Source organism: Notolepis coatsorum, assembly GCF_963971535.1.
Source record: "Notolepis coatsorum genome assembly, chromosome: 3".
Classification (NCBI taxonomy): Eukaryota; Metazoa; Chordata; class Actinopteri; order Aulopiformes; family Paralepididae; genus Notolepis; species Notolepis coatsorum.
In genome coordinates, this window is record NC_140167.1 from 54,021,507 (window position 1) to 54,046,580 (window position 25,074).

The 25,074-nt window shown below is 40.9% G+C and overlaps 2 protein-coding genes across 2 annotated transcripts in view; both read left to right on the forward strand.

Annotated features, from left to right (window-relative positions):
- Positions 1-1,096: 1,096 nt before the first annotated feature.
- spata7 (spermatogenesis associated 7) lies at positions 1,097-9,658 on the forward strand. The gene is made up of 12 exons (XM_084311210.1): positions 1,097-1,241; positions 1,565-1,633; positions 3,338-3,430; positions 3,634-3,681; positions 3,808-3,911; positions 5,257-5,735; positions 5,965-6,013; positions 6,406-6,527; positions 6,632-6,682; positions 7,380-7,457; positions 7,712-7,769; positions 8,000-9,658. The coding sequence occupies exons 1-12, from the start codon at positions 1,190-1,192 to the stop codon at positions 8,600-8,602; spliced, it is 1,806 nt and encodes a 601-aa protein (XP_084167336.1). The 5' UTR covers positions 1,097-1,189; the 3' UTR covers positions 8,603-9,658.
- A 1,050-nt stretch (positions 9,659-10,708) lies between these two features.
- Positions 10,709-25,074, forward strand: part of ptpn21 (protein tyrosine phosphatase non-receptor type 21) — an 85,501-nt gene continuing 71,135 nt past the window's right edge. The window contains exon 1 of the mRNA XM_084310470.1: positions 10,709-10,861. The gene's annotated coding sequence lies outside the window, so the exon portion shown is untranslated. The remainder of the gene's footprint in view (positions 10,862-25,074) is intronic.

Sequence of the window (25,074 nt, forward strand, 5' to 3'; positions counted from 1 at the left end):
TTCGTACATGGAATTACCACAGTCCAACAGTACATATTCATATAATTCACCAAATCCCATGGCCGAAAGGAACAGGAAGAAGAAAAATTCTTATATATACCTGCCCCTACACACACACAACACACAGATAGACTTATTGCGTAAAACCAAACAGAATATACCCATTTTGCAAAAATGGAAACATCAACACAACCAAATTAAATCAACATAAATAAACCCATTTTGTGTATCTATCAGTCAAACTACATTTACGTTCATTCATTTACACACACACACACACACACACACACACACACACACACACACACACACACACACACACACACAGCTATACATTTATATAATGACATTATATTTAATGTATTATTCTGTATTATACTTCTATATACTATATAATTTCTATTTTATTATAATATAACTAAATCATACTATTTATACTACACCATATTGGTACAGTATTATACAATATTTTAATATATTATTATTCTATGTTACGCTGCTATATACTATATTACTATACTCATACTGGCATACACTGCAACTCTATGTCATCCTGACACGCTAAACGGCAATATTATACTAAACTGTGCTATACTGTCTATGTATATTTTCTTTGCACAACCTTTTGAACTGAAATATATTAGTAGAACTCTTTTCATCATTCTGCAAAGAGTTCCATAGTTTGATACCTATAATTGATTTAAATGTCATATCATATGTCAATACGTTTTGTTGTCTTGATGTCCTGTGTGTGCAAAAAGAAAAAACTATAATGTAAAAAGAATAAAAATATAAGTCATACAAAAAATATTTCGTCTCTTGTACGAAAATGTATAGTAAGAAGCAAGATGCTTATCAGGTCCTACCCCATAGTACAATATAAACCCTATATCAACGACTTCATCATTAGTTCTTCTGAGATACATTATGCAAACGTGTGCGTGAGTGAGAGTGTGTGCCCTTTACGCAGGAGCGCGATGACGCAGCACAATCATAGCAACCAGCATGGCGACGGGGAAGCTTTCTCATTCTCATCCGTTTACGTTAGCGTATTAGCTAACTAGTGTTAAAAAGTGAACAATTGGCTATTAGCGTTAGTAGTTATCCACGGCTGGATATGTGTTTAGCGATAACTAAGCTAGCATCCTTTCATTGGGATGCATCAAAGCTCTGGCGTCGATGTACCTGAATGAGGAGCATGGGATACGTTGACTTAAACGTTAGTATGGAGTCGAAAAGAGGTAACGTTAACGTTAGGCGGCTAATACCATTAACGTTGGCGAATTCGTTAACTGGCTAACCAGTCGAATAAATCCTGCTTCGAAGTTAGTGTGGTGTGATGCGGTTCAGAGTACACACTAACAAATGCTAGCTTGATGCTAGGCAAATGCTGTAACGTTAACTTAAGCAGTATTTGTGTTATAAGGACCAGATACGCATGTGTAGAGACTCGTTAACGCTAATCTGTGCAACCAAATGTTAGCTCAGCGAACGTTAGCTACGACTAGGCTGTAGCTAGCTCGTTGGTGTGGTTATTAACTTATGAACTTCATTTCAATTCCAGTGGATGCATCACCTTTGCCTGGGCGCAGCCTTAGTAGCCACAGAGGACAGACAAGTTTGAAAGCCAGCCGTAAGTATCGAGTACCCTATGCAACAAAATGTACTGTATTTGCAAATCTGGTATGTCATAAATGTATAGATGTAGCAGTACTGTCTATCTGTATGTCATATATGTCCGGATGAATTGAAAATTGGGGACCCTGACGAAAACAAGACGAACGTCTTTCTCTGGTCTGCATCCCCTTAACAATTGTGTGTGATTTAATTGATTGATTGAAAACTTTATTAACAGATTGCAGAATGGGTACAGTACAGCTCAATACATACAATTGTTAAGGGGATGCAGACCAGAGAAAGACTTTCGTCTTGTTTACATCAGGGTCCCCCATTTTCAATTCATCGTAACATAATATGCCATACAGATAGACAGTACTGCTACATCTATACATTTATGACATACCAGATTTGCAAATACAGTACTATTTGTGATACGAAAAGAGTCCAGAAAAGAAGTATATACATTTGACGTAGAAACTGTACATTGGAGGAGGTTGGGTAGGTGGGGGGGGGGGGGGGGGGGGGACTGTACATTGGAGGTGGGTGGGGGGAGGTTGGGTAGGAGGGGTGGGTGGGGGACACTGTACAACTGTACAAGCAACACTGTACATTGGAATATTGACAAGACCATACTTGGTCATTTTTACTGTACATTGGAGGGGGTTGTGTTAGGACATTTACAGGGGCCAGTTTCAAATTTTGCAGTCTCCCGTAGGTGTTTTTTGAGTGTTTTTGAAAGTGGGTAGTGATTCACATTCCTTTACAGCTTTGGGTAGTGCGTTCCACATTGATGTGGCATAATTGCTAAACGTGTTTAGTCCCTTGTTTGAGCCGAATCTGGGTTTAACATGATTTGTGGAGCTCCCTCTGGTGTTGTGATCGTGGTATTCACTGACCTTTGGGAAGTATTTTGGCTTGGTCGTGTAGTGTATCTTGTAGACCAGGCCCATTGCAAGTTGCTGTACTCTGTCGTCTACTCTAAGCCATCCTAGGTTGTCAAAGTGGGCAGGGGTGAGGTGGGTTCTAGGAGTAAGGTCAAGCAGTAGTCTGACCAGTTTGTTTTGAGATGTTTGTAATTTTGTGTTTAGCGCCTTTGAGGTGCTTTGGTACCATGAGGTGCAAGCATAGTCGTAGTACCCTTGAATGAGTGCTCCTGCCAGAATCTTCAGGGTATTCTTGTTTACCAGTGAGGAGATCCGGTACAAGAATCGAGTTCGTTGGTTGACTTTTTTTATTACATTGGATGCCATTTTGTCACAGGAAAGATTTGCCTCTAGGATTGAACCCAGGTAGGTAATATCTTCTTTCCTTGTGACAATATTGTCACCCACTGTAACTGAGAAGCCGTCGGTCTTGCTGAGTTTGTTATTTGAACCGAAGAGAATGGACTCTGTTTTGCCCATGTGTAATGATAGTTTGTTATCAGCGAGCCATATCCAGATTTTGCCTAGTTCCGAGCTGAGGGTTTTTTCAACCTGTAACTTGTTCTTGTCAGAGACCAGCAGGACTGAGTCGTCCGCAAACAGGAACAAGTTGCAGTCACAAGCTGTGTATTGAGCTGTACTGTATTGTACCCATTCTGCAATCTGTTAATAAAGTTTTCAATCAATCAATGCCAGTATTGGCTTTCAGAGACAAATTGAATCATGAATACGTTGAGAGTTATTAATTATGTTATGTGTAATAGTGTGGTTCTTCTCTTGCTGTGTGTACGCAGCTTTCTGCCCAGGGTCATCATCAAGCAGGATGACACTGTCTATTATTGAAGACCACATGCTGTCTCATTACAAAAAGGTCTACTCAGCTAAAGGTAGGATGTGAGACATGTAAAAACAGTGAACACAGTAAAGTTCATTGTTTTTAAGTCCAGTTATTTTTATATTGAACCTTTGTTGTCGCATGCTAAGTATTTGTATTAATTTCATTAATGTCTTATAACTTAGTGTTGTGGCCTTTGGGTCTTCTCACCATTTGCCTATACTGAAGTACCTCGATATTTGTGTTCTTCCGCAGCTGTCATTGATGCCTCAGTACCCAAAAGCATGATACACAGTGTGAAATGTAAGACATGTATAAAATAATCCACATATTTTCATTGGAAATTATAAACGGCTCCATTCTTATTATTAAAAAAAAAAACATTCTTAGTTCAGAGTAGTTGTTCAGTTTTTGCACACATGTTCACAGACAATGACCAAATGAGGCGGGAGCAGTTGAAGAAAGGGGGGCGTCCCCTGTCCGCCCACTCTCTCACTCAGAGGGACAGCAGGGTCTTCTGCTCATCAGCCCAGGTAAGTAGCACAGATCACTTATGGCCCTTTTCCATTACATGATACCGGCTCGACTCTACAGGCCTTTTTTTGTTTTCCATTGGGCAAAAGTTGTGGGTAGCACAGTCTGGTACCTTTTTTGGTAACACTGCAAAACAAGACTGCTACTCTAGCCAGACCCTCTACACCATGGTGCCCTCAGTACTAAGCAATACTAGCAAACATGAAATACTTAACCTGCAAACATAACACTGTTTTGACGAGATGAGAGATTCGCTGGGGAAAATCTCTTTTAAATTCATGTAACGTTTTATCAACAACATTAGGTTCACTACAACAGCACCCTGTGGTGGAAAATGAATGAATGAAAACTATAATAGTCTGTTTCCATAGTAAATCATCTGGTGAGTGTTTGATGGTTATTTATTTGTGCTTTAGAATATATCCACCATGAAACAATCAGCAAATAGCATTTTATTTCTCTCATTCATGCTTTGTTCTCTTGCTGCTCCCTCTCCTCGCTCGACCACTGCTCTCTCTCTCAGCTCAGTCAAGCTCTCCTTTTTTTTCTTTTGTCTTTTTAAATGAGCCAGGAAGCCGACAACAAAGCCTAGCTTTACTTTTAACAAATATATTCATTACTTTATCAAACAAAGAGAAATGTCCTCTCCTCTTCCTAAACTGATCCTAAATCGAATCCTAAAACAAATTCAGTCGTCGTCATATGATGTTCTCAAATCGATGAGTAATCGTGTTTAATAATAATGATTTCCCTTCGAGAGACCTTTTCGTCCTCTCGCCAGGCCGTCATTTGTAAATAAGAATTTGTTCTTAATTGACCTGCCTGGTTAAATAAAGGTTGAAATTTAAAAAATTTAAATGTCATTATTAATCAAAATAATAGTGATTATAATTGTTGCCATAATGGAGCAGCCCTAGCTGGTACCATATAATGGAAAAGTGCCATTACTGTAGTGCTGTGTTAATCCATTTGATCATGATGTTATGTTATTAAGCTGTCCTAGTCTACTAAACAAATTCTTAGTCGATTAATAGGATCAGTTAGTTGACAAATCTTTTTCCCCACATACAATCCTGCAGAAGTAGGTCTGCCTCTTTAAATCTAGTGCTTACCAAAGATTTATTTATAATGACGTTTAGGAAGTAACTTATTCTGCATTGAAAAAAACATACTTACCTCACACAAAGTATGAGGTAAGTCAATTACGTGAAATAAACATGTAATTTAGTGGTTGAGTCTATACATTCCTCACTCTATCCTTTTGCAGATAAACGAAGCCTACCATAGAGATCGTTTGTGATTTTCAGTCCAAAAAGATATTCATGATCTGTCTCTGCTTTCCAGAGCAGGAGATCCGTGCAAGGCGAAGAGAGCCCCTACTTGTTTCAGGAAAGGTCCATGATCTCCAGCCCAAGGCTCAACACCTCCTTCCATGCCAAGCAGATAGCTTATGCACCAAACACACCAGGTGGATCTCGGACCCTTTCACATGCCATTCGTCCTGTATCAGAGTTGAGCTACAGAAGCCCAGAGGAGAACTCTCACAGGCAGCATTCTGTACACCCCTCCTATTCCGCATCGGGCACCCAGGGTGGCTACCGTAACCAGACATTCCAGGACCCTGCTCAGAAGACTTATAGTGGGGACCTGCTCCAGAAACATTCTCATTACTTTACCCATGACAAACTCTTCACTCCCAGGACCTTGAAGTCAGACAAGAGTTCCTCCCTGTCAAAGTATCGCTATTACACAGCCCCTCGAAGGAAACCTGATGAGGATCACACCAACCCCAGATTGATGCGGCAGGAGACTTATCACGGAAGGTACCTATTTCTCTCTCTATCTACTGTATATATCTATCTCTCTATCATAGTGATCCCATGGATATACAGTATGTCTGATATATAATTAGATAAGAATGTACATGCATCAAGAGTTTCAATATCCTGAACTATTCCTCTTTCTCTCTCTCTCTCTCTCTCTCTCTCTCTCTCTCTCTCTCTCTCTCTCTCTCTCTCTCTCTCTCTCTCTCTCTCATATATTCTCATTCAGTACCCAAACCAAGGAATACTCATCAACAGAATTTGATGATCCACCTCAGGCAAGTTGAATGACTCCATTCTGCCGAGCAGAATGGGGAGACGTGAGGGAGAAAGCGAAGGGTTAAATAAAGCTGAGCCCTCATTGATATTAAGGAGGATGGCTGGCAAGTAGTCGGGCTGAAACAAATGTGATTGATATCTCGATTACCGTATGTGACGGTCTTGCCAGACAGTTACGACGTAGGGGAAGACGTCTGGCAGAAGCAGCGTCAATCATGTTGACAGCACTTTTTGGCTGACTGTAGCGGGCAACACTATCTAATAGAATGCTCTCCTAAATTGGTGGAATAGAGTTATCAGTGGTATTAAGGTAATTTATATTCCCCTAAAGGGAAAACAAAACCAACCTATTTCTCCCTCTCTCATAAACAACACGATTTGTCCTTTACAGGGATTTAGCACCGAACATGAGTGGTCTGACGATGAGTCCAATGGCCTAAATATCTCCTTGTCTAGACAACAGAGCAAGACAATCAAGAGCAGAGGCAGTGATTTCTATCACTCCTCATCCAGGTGCAAATGAATTAATTCTAATATAATCTTTGCTTGTATACCTTTGAAGTTATATTACGTAATGTTTTCTTTGATTGATTTCTAAAAGCAGTGTTTTCTTTCAGGGTCTCACCAGCAGGCATGAAATCTCCTATTATGATGAGGGTGTCTACAGAGTAAGTTCAGTTTACAGCATTTTTTTTTTATTGTGCCTGCCACTTTAAATATAAAATATATATATATATATACTGTATACTGTAGGTATTTATGATAACACAGTTAAACCTGTTTCAGACTTCTTGTGGTGTGTATGGTCAACACGGTCTCATCAGAAAACCTAATTAAAGTACTAGTCGACCACAGGTACAAAAGAAAGTTACATAATGTACGTTATGTTATAGCCATAAGTAATATATTTACTTATTATAAAAGTAATATATTTAGTACATTTCTTATCGGCAAAAGTCCAAAATATATCTCCGCGACTGGGAGTCGAACCAACAATGATTGTTGTCGCGGACAAGTGCTTTCACCACTAGAACTGAAAATGTTAAGTTAAAATCGTTTGAATATGTAATATATGTACTTATTACATACACATTGTACATGTTCGAAAATACGTCAATATATTACCTGGCTATAACATAACGTACAATATGTACCTTTTTCCTGTGCTTGATAAGTACTTTATTTACATATTTTAATTTGCGGCCTGTGTGTCCCCTGCGTTGTCACAAAATGTCCATACATGATTGTGCGATTGCGCCAAATTTGCCGTTGGCGGTGTAGAACGCACAGACTGCAAGAAGTACGAAACACGTTTTACAGGCCACTCTTAAACCTCAGTAATTATTGCCTGTCGTCTCTCAACAGGGAGGAAGAATTAATATACCTTGAATTTATTGCTGATGTAACAAGTGAGATGCTGTCCAGGGGGCTCTTCTCTGACAGGTATTTCACTTTCATGCGCTGTTTTTCAAAGTATTTACAAGAGATTGTAGTGTGCACGTAATCTGTTATTAATCTTGAGCTATAAATAGATACAGTCGCTAGCCTGTACACTCTTTATTATTTTTTCATAATGATTCGACCTCGTGAATTTCATAATGCATTTAGGTCTTTAAACAGCGACCGGTAATGATGTGTTAACTGTCGAGCCTCTTGACTGCTGTATGAGTGAATATTTTATGTGTGTGCCTTGCTAGGGTCCTCGACCGGGTGTTTAAACGTCACATTGACATGAACATGAATCGACTTGATGAGGTGAGTGTGGTGTTTCTCAGTTTAACCTTTATCGGGTGAAATCAATCAAATGTTTAGCTCAAAATTCCTTTTGATCAAATTTGATATTTCACAAACTTTACTTTTATCAAACTTACTTTTTATATGACCCATGTCCTTCTTATTACTCATATTATCTAGGTTGCAGCAAGTACATGGGTACTCTTTGATTAAAAAGAAATTCTCATGCAATCATTGTTTTGTTTTTAAAGGATAAAATGCGCCACCTTCTGGAAGTGCTACGTAAGGACCTGGAGGGTCCGGTCAACATGCCCACCTGCAGCGCTGGGCTTGGGATAACCAAGGAGAACGACCTGTTTGACAGGCACATGCTGAGCCACGGCCCGGGGGTGCCAGCACAGACCAAAGAGAACAATGACCTCCCTTATGCGTCATTTGTCAAAGAGCGTTCACAGAGGAGCGCTGTGCCCCTACCGGTATCCACACTGTTACACTGTAGCTCTCCCGAGATGCCCGCTTCCATCCGTAAAAAGGACCTGGAGGATCTTCAGGAAGAGGCCGTTGGGTCTCCTAGGCTCAGCGAAAGTGCTGAGGAGGATCTCCGTCAAAACAAAGAAGACGCTCCTGTGACCGATGACTGCGAAGACCTCCATCAAAACCATGCTATGAGCGGTGATGAAGACGTCCATTTAAATCCAGCGGGAGACCGTGACGGACTATCTAAAGAGCTGGAGGATCTGGGGAAAAGTCTTTCGGAATCTTTGATTGTGTCTGATGCACAGAATGAGAACCAGGAGACCACTGATGCACAACATAGGAACACATTTGTCTCTCTCAGTGATGACGAGTTCTAAGCGACTCTTGCTGTATTTAGGGATGATTATGCCCAATTTAATATTTCATACATGTTATTCCTATGGTCTAAGACAGTCCAAAAATATTAGTAAACACAAATAACTCCAAAAAAACAAGAGTGCCTAAAACTCTTGATTTTTATAATGTCATCAAGTATAAGTCTGGAGCTGCTCCATAGACAATGAATTGGTAAAGATGTTATAGGGGACACTGAGAGCACCCAGGAGAATGTTCTATGACGTATACAGATACATTTTCAGAACTGAGAACACTACTGTAGAATAAAGCTCATTTCGATCTAGAAACTCAAACAAACATATCTCCCGGGGGGAAACACCCCCAGCTAACTTAGACAGAGCGACATATAGCTTATTATACCTGTGAACGGTCGCCTATGGTGTGGGGGGCCCAGACTTTGGGGGGGGCCAAGCGATTGTCGTTGAGCGACAGACGATCGCATCGCCGCCGTGTGCGGACCACTATGCCTTAGAGATTGTCAAAGTAGTGTACTGCCCATAGCACTGCAATGTTGTCGGACTCGAGAGATAAGTTGAATTTTTTTTGTTTTACTGTAGCTATCAGGAAATATCAGTGCAGCCTAATTATGAGGTAGCATCTGTGTGATTTTCTTTCTTTCAATTACACTCAGGATTCTAGAGCAAAGCAATGCAGCTGTTGACAGAAACGTGCAATGCCGTCAAACAGTGACCTCTAGGCAAAAGAGCCCTGCTTGGTATTGCACCTTGTTTACTAATTACATGTTTTGTTTTGGTCTGATGTGTGGTTAGAGTTGAGTAGGGATAGGGGAGGGGTTGCTACTGCTGGCCACACCTCAGGCTCTGCCAAGAAAGGTCTGGAGAAATGCACAGTAGAATAAGAGCTACTGAACTCCAACCAACACATCAGACCAAAAAAGAAAATGAAACAAAGTGCAATACCCAGTGGGGCTCTTTTGCTTAGAGGTAGCTATGTTGATGGAATTACAGATTCTACCTTTAATGTTGTTTGACTGTGTTCAACTGTTCTCTTCTGACATGTATTTACTAGGACTTGTCTGTCACCAAACAAGTGTTTTTACACTATTTGCAATAAAGTTGAGCTTTACAAATATTATTACAAAATACAAATTATGCCGTTTTTATTTATTTTAATAAGAAGTGTTACACCCCAGCAGCTATATCTAGGACAATATTCAAGTCAGTGTGGCAAAATGTATAGAACTAATGCTGTCAGTGATCAATAACTATGGAGATGTTCAAATATTAGGTTTTAACCATAGATATTGAAACGTTAATATTTTTAAATAGATTTTATTTGTAAGGTTTTGACACAAGCAATAGGCCATCTTCGTGATAACAGGCTACTTGTGAACGCCTTAAGATCTGAAGTACTGCCATTCTGGTCCCCTTTTAATTAGTATATTTGGTGTGCATGCCTCAAATAGGTTCTGGTGTGGTTGGTGAGTTTAAAATGCATGGTGCAAACTTGAGTTGTAAAGAACCCCCGTCTGGCCAACCGGAGGGTGTCCTACCGACAGCTCTTGGGTTGTAGATAGCATTTAGAAAACCATGACAACAATAATAGGGTTGTTTATTATCATATGAAAATAAATGTTACTTTATTGGAACATTTTATTGGATTTACAGCAAGAACACAATTTAATTATGACAATATTATTAAGTCTGGATAAAACGAACACATACACAAACATAAAATTGACAATCAGAAGATGTAAAAAGTAAACAGACAGGAGGACAGTAGCCAGCAGTTCTAGGCAGCTGTCCCATTTCTGGCATTTTCACTGCCTGGCATTCCAGCTGTCTGATGTCATGGCCTCAAAACTGCCATGTATCCCGCCGCCGCTAAGGAACTATAAAATATTGAAATGGGCTGGCTATAAACTGCTTATGAATAAATACTGAACACTAACTACATTTACATTCAGTTCGTATAAATCCAGAGATATGCTGTGTTAGTTGGATAAATGATTAAGTGTTATAGCGCAATAATTAGAAATGTAGACCCGCGGATGTACTTCGGGTACACTTGTTGCTCTTTCAGCCCCAGGAAGTGAAGCACGCTTGGAACTGAGCTGAACTCTCGGGACGGGCAGAGGCATGGAGTAATACTTGCAAAGCTTCAAACTAACGTTGTTTACACAATTGAGCTCATTTGAATCAATTTGGGTAGCTCGAAAAACGCAATCAATCGATGTCGATGGGGGAACTATCAAAAGTGGACACGTTTACCTCTGACAGGTAAGTGAATGTTATTTGCAATGTTCCCGGCGACGTCAGCTTTCTTGTGGTTTGGTCTATTTGCTGGAATACTAGCTAGTAGCGAGCTAGTGTTGTTGGCGAGATGGGGCGATTGATACGTTTAAAACATTGGCAATTTACAGGGAATTGTCAGTATTCCGTTTTTTTTCTTAGCTCGTGTTAACTATTGTCGATAGTTTTGTAGCGCCTCGGAATTAGCAACGTTAACATGTTACGTGGTCACTGTGGGACGTCCCACTGCTGAGACTGTGATGGTGAGTTGTTGGGAACCAGGGTTCTCTCTGTCTGTGATTGTGATGGTGAGTGTTGAACCAGGTTTATCTCTCTCTGTGATTGTGATGGTGAGTTGGGAACCAGGCTTCTCTCTGTCTGATTGTGATGGTGAGTTGGGAACCAGGGTTCTCTCTGTCTGTGATTGTGATGGTGAGTTGGGAACCAGGCTTCTCTCTGTCTGTGATTGTGATGGTGAGTTGGGAACCAGGGTTCTCTCTGTCTGTGATTGTGATGGTGAGTTGGGAACCAGGGTTCTCTCTGTCTGTGGTTGTGATGGTGAGTGGGGAACCAGGCTGTTCTCTGTCTGTGATTGTGAGTGGGGAACCAGGGTTCTGTCTGTCTGTGATTGTGATGGTGAGTGGGGAACCAGGGTTATCTCTGTCTGTGATGGTGAGTGTGGAACCAGGTTTCTCTCTGTCTGTGATGGTGAGTTGGGAACCAGGGTTGTCTGTGATTGTGATGGTGAGTGGGGAACCAGGTTTCTCTCTGTCTGTGATGGTGAGTTGGGAACCAGACTTCTCTCTGTCTGTGATTGTGATGGTGAGTTGGGAACCAGGGTTCTCTCTGTCTGTGATTGTGATGGTGAGTTGGGAACCAGACTTCTCTCTGTCTGTGATTGTGATGGTGAGTGGGGAACCAGGGTTCTCTCTGTGATTTGCATCTGATGAGATTTCATGAAAGGCGATTTACGAATGCATGGGAAATTAGACATTAATATTAGCTAATGCCATTGGCCACACAGGCCTTTTAGTTTGCCACAAATTGCTAATTGGTTATGCCAGCAGATGCTATTATGTTCATGTTGCATTCAAATTTGTAACGTTACAAAATGTAGTTTTAATTTAGATGTCTGGCATATGTGGTTAGTTTCATGCAATGCCATATTTTCATATAGCAATTTTCCTGAATAACTAACATTAGTTAGTAATTTACCAATAATGTTACATGTATGTCAAGGCAGCTAAGTTAAACCTGCTTTACCATTTTAAGTGTTTGAGATAAATTGACAGAAATATCATGTCAATTACGCTTTTAAAAGTAGTCGGCCAGTACCAGAGTCGCCTAATTGCCGCCACACTAGGATCCCAACCCATAGTCCATTCTCCATCTGAATGTTGCATAGCAACCATAAACTCCTGGCCCATTCTCAATCTGAATGTTGCATAGCAACCATAAACTCCTAGTCCTAGCCCATTCTCAATCTGAATGTTGCATAGCAACCATAAACTCCTAGTCCTAGCCCATCCTTAATCTGAATGTTGCATAGCAACCATACACTCCTGGCCTATCCTCAATCTCAATGTTGCATAATGACTACTTGTAAAGTAAGGTACACGTATCCGTACCGAACCGAACCGTTTCAGTGTGTACCGTACCAAACGGCTGTGTAGTGTACCGAACGAATACAACGGTATGTTAACCACTAACGACCGCCCACCGGTGGCTGTTTTTTTCACAATCTAATATAATTATTATATTTTTATTTTTTTACAATGTCGATTATTAATTTATTTAGAATATTCGTTGACAGCCCTACAAGTACAATTAGTTACTGCACACTACATCACCCCTGAGTGGAACATGGAAAGCCAAACTTTCCCCCACTGTACCGAAAACCCGTACCGAACCTTGACTTCAAAACCGAGGTATGTACCGTACCGTGGTTTTTGTGTACCGTTACACCTCTAATAACGACCATAAACTCCTGGCCCATTCTCAATCTGAATGTTGCTAGCAACTAGGGATGCACCGATATGAAAATTTGCCACCGATACCGATTGTTCAACTAACACAATCGGCCGATACCGATATTTGTGGCAAAACATGTTTTTTTTGGTAATATATATATATTTTTTTATATATATATATATATATATATATATATATATATATATATTTTTTTTTATGAAACTACTGTATATTTGTGTTACAAATTGTGCTCACCGATATGAACATAGGCCTCTTTACTTACTTAAAAAAAGGAAACATCAAGAAACATCAAGAAATAGCACTATCTCTCTCCCAGTATGTTCTGCAGGGCTGCAGCTAGTACTAGTTCTCCCAGTATGGTCTACCGGCTGGGCTGCAGCTGGATACTATTGTTAGTATTGTCTCAACCAGAGCTCTCAACCAATGAAATTTTGATTGACAGTTGATTCTGCCAATTACGTCACACACCGCTTGCACCCGCCTCTGCTGTTACCACCAATCGGCAAGCGCGTATGCATTTTTTACTTCCGCTTTTGTCCGCCATTGATTTTGACGAGAGGTGTTCTACAACAACAACAACGGCGGCGCGACCGACGTTTAGCTTTTAGCTCCGCAGGATGACTTAAACGAGGCATAATGATTTGACTGCAACGAATGTTATAATAAAACAAAGCCTTTCTATACATGTGTCTGATTGAAAACTTTATTAACAGATTTCAGAATGGGTAAAACTCAGGGCTCTATGAGCAACGGAAGGAACTGAGCTAGTATGAACGCGTAATGCTTGCTACGTTCGGGTAAATAATATGCTGATGTTATTGAACGTGTAACACTAACTATATAACGTTAATGCCACAAAATTAATGCCTTGTTAATCATAAGTAGTAACTTTGATGCAGTAGCTTGTGTGTGTGTGTGGGGGACTGGAGACGGCGTTGTGCAGGTCGCGAGTGAACTTTTTTTTGTCTTTTGACGCTACACAAATTGATGGATATTTATCGGCTACTGCCATCGGCACATTCGAGCTTATCGGCCGATAGGCCGATTGCAGTGAACAAGGCACTTATCGGCCGATACCGATACCCGACCGATACATCGGTGCACCCCTACTAGCAACCAGAAGTCGTTGAATCATGTTACGACTAGCGACAATGCTACTTTTACAGTTGACTACAACTGATAAGTAGATGTCCTGCCATATGCAGAGGGTGACAAATGAAAGAAAATAACTTGAATAAATTAGTGGAAAAACACAAGGAATGTAGATCCATACAGGTGTTACTGCATGATACAATTAAGCAATTAACATCCTATCATGTTCTGTGGCGCAGGGGAGGAAACTAACTTTTTGGCTTACCAGCCAACTGGCGAGTATCTGATTTTTTTTACCAGCCAAACAGATTTTTTACCAGACAAAAAAATCGCTAATTGTGATAATTACTTCTTTGTATGTCAAGCCGCGTCAATGTTGTGTATGCATCTGGGTAGGGCCGGCACACTGTGCCTTTAAGACAGCACAGTGGTTTTACGACAGTGCTGTGAAGTACCGTCAAGTGTTGTGGTAACGTCAGTTGGGTTGGTGTGCTGTTGTGCACAGTGCACTGGTTGAGCTAGCCCCTTTCGTGACTGCGATGTGCAAGCCAGGGGCTTTTGAGCATGAAATAAAATGTCTAACCTTACGTCGTAGTCCGGTGCTTTTTTGGAAACATTATAGTCATAACAGATACACCTAGCTGGCTGCTTTGAGCACACAGGGCTAACGTTAGCTAGCAAGCAGCTATAGCTAAAACGCTAACTAGAAGCTAACCACTGTATACAGTTCCAGTAGACTAACATTACACCTCTGTGATTTAAATGTGTCCTTAGTAACTTATACTCGAGGGTTGTACTAGGGTTGGATGCAGTTCCCAGTTGGTCAGTCTGTCTGTTTTCCATCTTCTGCTGTGTTTAACGTTATCTGTTTGCGAGTGCTCCTGATGGCTAGCCTAGTACCGCGGGACTTTTATTATTATATGTCCGCAGGTTGGCCAGTACTGCGCAAACGTTTATTAAACATTATATGTCCGCGGGTGGTCTTGTGCAGTGCTCTCGTGGCACTGTCAACTAAAGCGAACACTCAGAAGACGCGCACCGTTTGCCAGTGCAGTGATTGCAGAATGTTTTATTTTTTTGTATACTCGCCAGCAGGGGAGGAAACTAACTTTTTGGCTTACCAGCCAACTGGCGGGTATCTGATTTTTTTTACCAGCCAAACGTAAAAAATACTAGCATTTGGCCAGTAAAGTGGCCTAATTTCCTCCCCTGGTGGCATGTATAAAATGCTGAGTATGCCCAGTTGACCTCAAGATCTAATTGACTTTGACGGATGGTTCATTATTGGGGTAAACTATGGATGGCAGGAGCTTCAGTCACAAAGAATATTTCTATCCTGATAGGAGTGGTCTCTTCCAGGATGGCAACGCCCCCATCCACAGGGCACAAGGGCTCACTGACTGGATGAGTATGAAAATTATGTGAATCATATGCTATGGCCTTCACAGTCAGATTTCAACCCAATTGAACACCTATGGAAGATTTCAGACCGGCATGTTAGACAGCTCTTTTCACCACCATCATCAAAACACCAACTGAGGGAATGTTCCATCCCTCCAGTAGAATTCCAGATACTTGTAGAATATATGCCAAGGCACACTGAACAGACTTTATGTATTTTTTTTTAATCATCTTTATATGGCATCATAAAATAGTCCACAAGATGATTTTGTGGTCAGTAGATTAATATTAAATCTGACTGTTTTATTAATCATGGTGAAATCATGCCACAAGTCTGAAGACATAACATTAACATTTCAAAGTAGATGACTCATGTAAGAATGGGGCTAGTAAATTGTATTGTGAACTAGTGATTTTCCCTAATTTTACACAGAGAAGATGCTCCATTGCAAATAAGTATTAAAACAAGTAATTGCGTACAGTTTTAATGATGGTCTTTGTTTCCAATATTCCAGATATTTCATGTATATATTTTTTCTTTGACTTTACATGGTTCCAAATGGTCTGCCGTGCGCACAATCAGCTCATTTCACATTCTAATTATCTCTCTCTCAACACGACATAATAATACATCTATCTTATATAGCGCTTTTCCAGGTTCTCAAAGACGCTTATATATACCAATTAGGGATGCTCGATATTGGCTTTTTTACCGATACCGATATTGTCCAACTCTTAATTTCCGATACCGATATCAACCGATACCGATATATGCAGGGTTCCCCCCCCCAAAAATGGAATAATTTCAGGTAATTAACACTTTGGCTGCCATGGGTTAAATTAATGATATACCATAGATTGCCAGCGCTATTTGTCTATGGAGAAAGTCCCCTTCTTTGCAGGGCTATAACTTTTTAAATTCTATTGCTACATTGCCATTATTAGGGCCCATTCAAAGTCCTATATGTATTGTTCATTGTGTAGCAACGTTAAACTTTTTCATTCACATATTCATAGTAAAGTATGGTCTAATGTATAAGTATGTTTTCATCTCTTTCTGCAGCTTTCTCCAGAACGTGATATATAGCCCCAAATGCATTATATTGATGATGAAATACAGTTTGATGGCAATCCGCGCGATATAAAAAATTCCAACTAGACGTACTTCTAGAAGTTACTACACGTCATCTGATGTTGACCGGATGGGCGAGGGGGCGTTTATAATTCCGTGGGCAGCGTTATACCAATCATCTAATGTGGGTCAAATGTTGATAATATCAGTTATTATCGAAGACGGTAACGTTACACGCTGAAACTCACCCCAGTGTCCGCGCGCCGTTGGGCGATCATCGTCGAGTAGAAATTTTATCATTATGGGATATATTATTACCCGGTCCATCTCCAGCTTGTATAATGGTATATACGTCCAAATCATGTTGTTTATCGAGTTATTGGCAATCGATCGTTATGTAGTGTGACGAGCTAGAGTGCCGGAACCTATCCCGAGTGGCCGGAAGCAATACGGACATCTATCACAACCTCCACTGTGCTTCCTGTTAAGCGGTTGCGCGATCGGCCACCAGATGGCGCTCCTGAACCGCCAGAGAGCTCAGTGGGTCCTGCTGGTGGTTCTCAGGCCAGCGGAGGTACATTATGGATCAGATCGCAGATTTTTGAAATATTGATATAAAGACGACTTACAGCGTCCCCCGGCAACTTTAGCATCGCCAGCAAAGACGTTGTAAATCGTTTTTAGGCAGTCAAAGTGTTAACATTACATATCTATTGTTGTGGAATTAACACAACATTATGCATACTTTTGACAATAAATAAAATCAGAATTTGTTCTTACTTGCTTGCCTGGGTAAATAAAGGTTATAGAAATGTAAAAAAGAAAAAAATTGAAAACCGATACCGATATTTTCCGATATCACATTTTAATGCCGATATCGGCCGATAATATCGGACATCCCTAATACCAATCTATCTACACAGCAATCATCCATGAGTTAACGCTGCTGCTCATCATCACACAACGATACTGACTAATGAATAATGTTAGATAACTATAAAAATACAGCTTGCCTGCATGCTAACTGTACAGTTACATTAGTAGCAAGTTAGCAACACTTGTAAAACTGACTGAAACTCCACAGAACAGCATCTTCTGACATGACAATTAGGGATATCCGATCATGTGATCGGGATCGGGGCCGATCACGTGATTTTCCGAAGATTGGGATCGACAAAAAAAAATCGGGATTATTATTATTATTTTCTTTTTAACTTTTTTTTTTTATTCAACAAACATGACCATGTACACGTCTTAAACTCATACTGAGGCCTTCGTTTTGGTTTTAAATGGCATATCATTAATTTATGCAATGCCTCGCTTGAATTAAGTTAACTTTTAACCTGGATAACGTCAACATTCAGGGTGAATGTAATGTGAGAAATTGGGATGGAAAAAAAAATAATAATTATTTTTTTATTTTATTTTTTATTTCTTTGTTGCTCGGATCGGGAAAGATCGGTATCGGTAGATACTCAAAATCACATGATCGGGATCGGATCGGGAGCAAAACAATTTTATCGGGACATCCCTAATGACAATGGAGTAAACACTATATGCCCACAACGATGGGACGACGATACTCATTTCACCACACAGCACAAACGGCCACTAGTAGCTGTGGGGTTTACAGTGATATGCTCGTCATCAATCATCCTTATTGATCATCAACACTACTCAGAGAATGGCAATAAAAAGTGTGCATGCTAATTTGTTAATTTGTCCGAAACAGCCCACAAAACAGCCATGGAGCCATCGGTCTCGTTCTGCTTCATAATGTTATTCCCGGGGTCTTTCTTGGGCATTATTGTATGTCCTTTGATAATCGGCAGCCTGTCGATTCTTCTGACGTTGGGTATTTTTTTTTTACATTTGACCAGTTTTAAACCGCGTTGCCTACTTCCTGTGCGCTTGGAAGCACCTTCCTATCGAACTAATTCTTCTTCTTTAATTGCTCCGGCATCACGCCCGCTGCCCATTGTCCATTCCAGAAAGCATGCATTTGTTAATGTAGAGGTTTACGTTGCACTATTCGAATGTTTTTTGATCAGCCAATAATGGGCCAACTTTTTGACGTGTCTTTTTCCACAAACTAGTTTATTATATTTTATAAATGACTTTTTTCTGTGTTTAGCATGGTTTTATAGTAATACAGGTTAGTATCAATGGGTCTGTCTCTAATTACCATATTGACTCATCAGTCTAGTCTCAAGTTCACAAGATCCTCCCTCACTCAACTAAGCTGTTCTGATTCAACGGTTTTGCTGACGTTAATATAGCACTTTTTTTTGCATAACTAACGGCCCCTCTATGGTTGACAGCGACAGCAAACAGAGCGAGGCAGATAGTGTAACCCGACTGTTGTGAAGGATCAGATTAAACCGAATATGTATATTTATTTATATATATATATTTAATTGTATTTGTATATCGTTTGATATCCCCTGTATATTCCTTGTACAATATGCATTGAATATCCCCGTTTCTACTAAACAGCCCATAATAGTTTCATTCTACCATTGGACTAGAACCTGGCGCCAGGTTGCCATACCCCTAGGTTCAAGTTCAATCGTGCCGCCTAACATGTCGAGGCAGCCCCCGGTTCCGCGCAGTAATATGCCGGGCGAAATACGTGTGGTACTATTTGTTCATAGCGCATATATATATGACGCTCGTAAAGTAGAACTTTCTTTTAGTCCAGTTCTTTACCCTCCAACAGAGTGACAGACGCAAAAGCCTCCCCACGAAGCACGTGCGGTGTAGTAAGGCCTACTTGGCCCAGAATAGGCATTGAGATATCGTGTAGATTAATAGTTGAATGGTCATAGTTTGGCACCATACCGTCGAGTTGGACGTATTCTATTAAGCTAATAATAGTCTATTTATGTATGGTGCATCGTTCGGTTCGAGTCCTACAGTTATCAGTACCCCCATCGTTCCTGACGTTATCTGGACGCTTATCCAGGCTGGTCAGACCCCTAGTGGTGATTGCATCCGAGGAGCTCCGGGTCAAGAGCGACTGGACCTGTATATTGGATTACTCTACCCGACGACGGCGAGCCTTCCACGGCTCTTGGATTATGCTTTATGTGCTTTGATTATTCCATGGATAAAGGCCAACACTGTCGAGTGTTGGAATTACCCCCCGGAGAGGACTACAGGTGAGGCGGCGCTCTACACGTGAGGTCGCACCACGTCTCTCCGTTGTGGACCGGCAGATACCGTTCCACAGAGGGTCCAGCTGTGTTCGTCTACGGCCGAGGTTCTGTGGGCACTGGGTCTAAGACTTTGGATTCTCCCAAGACACCGTCGGCCAGATGGGATACCGCCAGCGACTTCTCTAACCCCCCCCTCCTACTGTATTACAACCAGCGGGACCCCCCCCCCCCCTTAGTGTATCCAGCTATAATTATTTAAGTACTATCGCTATCGCTTCCTAAATATTCCAGGTTGTATACTTACTCCCTGCGCAACCAGAGATTGGACATTCAATGTTGATTTACCTACGAATACTCATTTGCCATAAAAGTGCATACTTAACATTTCAAATCATAAATGTAATTAAGTGAATATTGTGTACTAGGGGTGCACCGATATATCGGTCGGGTATCGGTATCGGCCGATAAGTGCCTTGTTGACTGCTATCGGCCTATCGGCCGATAAGCTCAAATGTGCCGATAGCAGTCGCCGATAAATACCCATCAATTTGTGTAGCGTCAAAAGGCAAAAAAAAAAAAGTTCACTCGCGACCTACCTGCACAACGCCTGCCGTCCCCCCCACACACACACAAGCTACTGCATCAAAGTAATTACTTATGATTAACAAGGCATTCGTTTTGTGGCATTAGCGTTATATAGTTAGTGTTACACGGACAATAACATCAGCATATTATTATTACCCATAGCAGCAAGGCATTACTCCGAGTCCGTTCATTAGCTCGGTTCCATTCCGTACCCAACTACACATTCTGCAATCTGTTAATAAAGTTTTCAACCAGACAAATGTATAGAAAGGCTTTGTTTTATTATAACATTTGTTGCAGTAAAATCATTATGTCTCATTTGGTCATGCGTGGAGCGCCGGTCGGCGGGCCGGGCAGCTAACGTAGCTACGTTATTAGCTATTAGATGCAAGACTAACATTACTGGTGAAAATGTGATTTGCGTTGGAATACTCCTTTGTCAACTTGCTGTACTTTGCTTGCAGGTCTGCAGTCATTATTGCTGCATTAAGAATAGCCCCAACTTTAGCCAAGGTAACGTTATGGCTAAACCTTTAACAATAGTTAACGCTAGCTTTCGGTTAGCTGTTCAATGCTATTAATAACACAACTCCCCGTCAACACCCTCTCTCGGGAAGATGGCATTTAAGAAAGTATCTGCTGTTAAAATGAAGTGTTACACGTTCAATAACAAGCATATTATTTACCCGAAGATATCAGTAAACAAGGCATTACTCCGTTAGTCCGTTCATAGCTCGGTTCCATTCCGTTGCTCATTCCGTACCCAACTACACATTCTGCAATCTGTTAATAAAGTTTTCAACCAGACAAATGTATAGAAAGGCTTTGTTTTATTATAACATTTGTTGCAGTAAAATCATTATGTCTCATTTGGTCATGCGTGGAGCGCCGGTCGGTGGGCCGGGCAGCTAACGTAGCTACGTTAAGTGTGTTCTGCTCTCGCATTCGCAAACAGAACAATGGCAGCATGCCCGGAAGTAGAAAAATTTATAAACGCTTGCCGATTGGTGGGTGCAGCAGGAGGTGGGTGCTAGCGGTGTGGCGTAATTGGCCGAATCGACTGTCAATCAAAATGGTTCCATTGCATTGGTTGAAAGCTCTGGTTGAGAGAATAGTATCCCGCTGCAGGCCGCAAGAATGGTTCCATTGCATTGGTTGAAAGCTCTGGTTGAGAAAATAGTATCCCTCTGCAGGCCGCAAGACGATACTGGGAGAGAGATAGTGATACCATAAACATATTTCTTGATGTTTCCTTTTTTTAAGTAAGTAAAGAGGCCTACAAATACAAACATACACATACAAATATACAGTAGTTTCATTAAAAAAAAAAAAAAAATTAAAAAAAAAAAGAATTTTACAAATACTTATATACAAATATCGGTATCGGTATCGGCCGATAGTGTTAGTTGAACAATCGGTATCAGTATCGGCGGCCAATTTTCATATCGGTGCATCCCTATTGTGTACACCCTTTGCTGTATTAAATATTCGATTTGGTCCATTTGTGTTGGTTCGTTTCATCAGGTGGGAAAGTGTTCATCATACTTATATCTTGTACTGGGTGGCCAGAAGTTAAAGTACATGAGGTAGTGGTATTAAATATCATATCTAACAATACAGTCAGGGAATTGTACCCCTCAGTTACACCGACACTTCCTCAAACAGAGCGAGGCAGACAACGAGGGAGAGAGAGATATAGAGATATAGAGGGAGAAAGAGAGAGGGAGGAGCTTTTGTCTGGGAAACAATCCGCTCGCGAGGAAGCGGCAGTAGCACATACTCTTTACACACAACCTGGACCTCGTGGGGAAGCAGCAGTAGCACATACTCATTTACACAGTGCTTATGGGCAGAGCCAGGCCAACACAGCCTGAAATCCAAAGTGAGAAAAATGTGGCTTTTGAGTACTTGATTAGAAATATAAAACAATGAATTTTTTTGAATAAAAGCTTACAGATGTGTTCAATAGACTCACAGGAATTGTGTAAAGATGCCCAAATAGTGCTAGGAATAGCAATGCATGTCCCCTTTAATACAGTTCACTAGCTTTGTGTGTTACATTTGTAAATGTGAAAACTGGTACATCCGGTAGAGTCAAATTTCCTACCTTGGCACAGATTTCTACCGGAATACCGGTTCAACCGTTATACTGCCCATGTTGTCATGATACCAAAACTTTGACTTTGATACCGATACCAGAGTATTATCACGATACCGGTTCTAAAACGATACCACGGCAAAAACCTAAAACATCAGGACGTAATGGAATATAATTTTAGAACAGAACATGGGAAATTCATTATAATTATTTTTTAATTAACCTCATAGTGTGCACGTATACGTGCCATTTTGTCCTTGCGCGCAAGTCTTTCGCTGAACATATAATATACCGTTCGAAATATCTATTTATTGCCATTCGAATGCCACCTCACTCGACCAATTCCGTGCCTCGGTTCTCGAGTTACATGACGATATGTCAGGCGAGCATCTTTTTATGCGCCGCACGTCAGATGACCACCCCGGACTCCAGATGCTCCAGAACTGCCAATCATCCGCTGATGGTCAGCGGTGTAGCCAACGAGTGTTCGCAAATACAGGAAGTAGGTGAAAGTTGACGTGCGAAAACGAGAAATGAATCACACTTCAGAACTCACAGCGGTGGTTGAGGAAATGGATTTTGGAAAGCTTTTTCTTTTGGTGCACGGTTTATTCGAAGACCCATTTCTGAACGGACTTTTATAAAATTTGGACCTGTACTACATGAGACTTAAAGGAAAACTCCAACATTTTGGGAAATTAGCTTATTTGCCATCTACCCTGGAGTTAGACAAGAAGATACATACCTTTTTTCTTCTCTGTGCATGCAGTAGGAGTAGGAAGATGCGCACCGTTAGCCTAGCTTAGCGTCAGTCACTGGAAGTGGGTTCCTCCATTAGCCTAGTTCCCAACGTCTTCCTACTCCTACTGCATGCACAGAGAAGAAAAAGGTATGCATCTTCTTGTCTAACTCCAGGGTTCCCAAAATGTTGGAGTGTTAAGAATTAAGATACATACCTTTTTCTTCTCTGTGCATACAGTAGGAGTAGGAAGACGTGCACCATTAGCCTAGCTTAGCGTCAGTCACTGGAAGTAGGTTCCTCCATTAGCTTAGTTCCCAACGTCTTCCTACTCCTACTGCATGCACAGAGAAGAAAAAGGTATGTCTAACTCCAGGGTAGATGGCAAATAAGCTAATTTCCCAAAATGTTGGAGTTTTCCTTTAAGGCTATGGAACCGCAGTGTTTTCCAGCTCATACCTCTATGCTGGAATATTGGAATATGGAATCTTGCAACCACTAGAGAAAAATGTGAGTACACAAATTCAAGTTCAACTCAAGTTCAGACCTTGACTAAAAGTGATTTCCCTTTTTTGCATTAGTAACTTCAGAATGTTATCTTTCAAAAGAGACCAGGCTCGCCGCTCATGCATGTTCTATAAGTATAAAGCTTTGCCAAAAAAGTATGCAGTCCTCAAGTTCAAGTAAAAAAAGAAAAAATCCACTTTTCTGGGTGCCTGTTAACTCTTTCTGCGCCAAACCCGACACTTGTCGGGTTTAGAATCCAACCGTTGAGTGCCATAACCGACATTTCTCGGGTTTAGATCCTTTGATCTTTTTACTTTGATCCCCATTCTAAACACTTGTGCGGACCTGTCTGTGTCTCCCTGGCACCGCTGCCTACGTTAAAGTTGCAATGACGATCGAATCCTGCCAGGTGGCAGTATCACCTACCTTTTGAACTGGGGCTCTAGTCTCTGGGTATCTCTCTCTGAGGGGGAGGGGTTCCTGCAGCCAGATACACAAAGTGAATCAGCACTAGGGGTGGGACGATACATCGATCCAGATCGATATATCGATCTATTATCAATTATCAAATAGGATCGATGCAACGTAAAAAGATAGATCATATTGCGATACTCTTATTTTGAAAATCCCCTGGTGAGCAATGCATATCCGCCCGGCCGCCACAACAGTAGCTCAGTAGCAGTGTTAACGTTAGACAGCATTGCTTCAGAGTCCGCCTATTTTGCGACCCGAAATAAGTGCCTGTTTTTTCCCCCCCACAACGGGACAAATGCATCCAACATGCTTTGCATCCTCGCCATTCCTTTATGCCCACATCGCGTTAAATACCGAAATTAACGTTGCGTTAGCGTAAGCTAACTAAGCTAAGCTGATCAGAGCCATATAGAGAGAACAGCAGAGGTCCACTAGGGACTGGGAAGGAGGGGGGTTACTGCATTCTCGAGTAGGGCTGCAACTAATGACTAATTTGGTAGTCGACTAATCTGCCGATTATTTTTTCGATTAGTCGACTAATCGAAAACCAATGTAAAAAAAAAATATATATTTTTTTTTATTTTTATTTTTTTTTATTAACTATCTTTGTGAAAGTGGCTTCTCAGCTCTGGTCCAGCTGAAGACAGAGCAGAGGAACAGATTGGACATTGAGCATGACCTCAGAGTTGCTTGTCTACCATCACCCCAGACTTTGAGACTCTTGTCAGGACCAACATCATAACATGATGATCCCATAGCAAATTAAAATAATGACTCATGAAACATTTGAATTTGGATCTTTAAGCCACTTTAAATGAAAATGTATTTGAAGAACAATACAGCAATCACTCATAACAAGATAAATAAATTAAATAATACAAATTAAAGTGGAAGTGTACTTTAAATAACTTTTGTTTGCTGTGTGTGAGAGGAGTCCGTGTGTGTGTGTATGTGTGTGTGTCTTACTCTGATCGCTGTGAGAGGAGTGTGTGTACTGTGTAATTTGTGTGTGTGTCTTACTCTGATCGCTGTGTGAGTGAGAGGTGTGTACTGTGTAATTTGTGTATGTGTGTGTGTCTTACT

Excerpts from the sequence above, each read along its gene's own strand:
- spata7 (XM_084311210.1), top strand. The coding sequence starts at position 1,190 with ATGAGGAGCATGGGATACGTTGACTTAAACGTTAGTATGGAGTCGAAA. Across the intron at positions 3,682-3,807 it reads CATGATACACAGTGTGAAAT|ACAATGACCAAATGAGGCGG; the intron begins GTAAGACATGTA and ends ACATGTTCACAG. Across the intron at positions 7,458-7,711 it reads AGGGGGCTCTTCTCTGACAG|GGTCCTCGACCGGGTGTTTA; the intron begins GTATTTCACTTT and ends GTGCCTTGCTAG.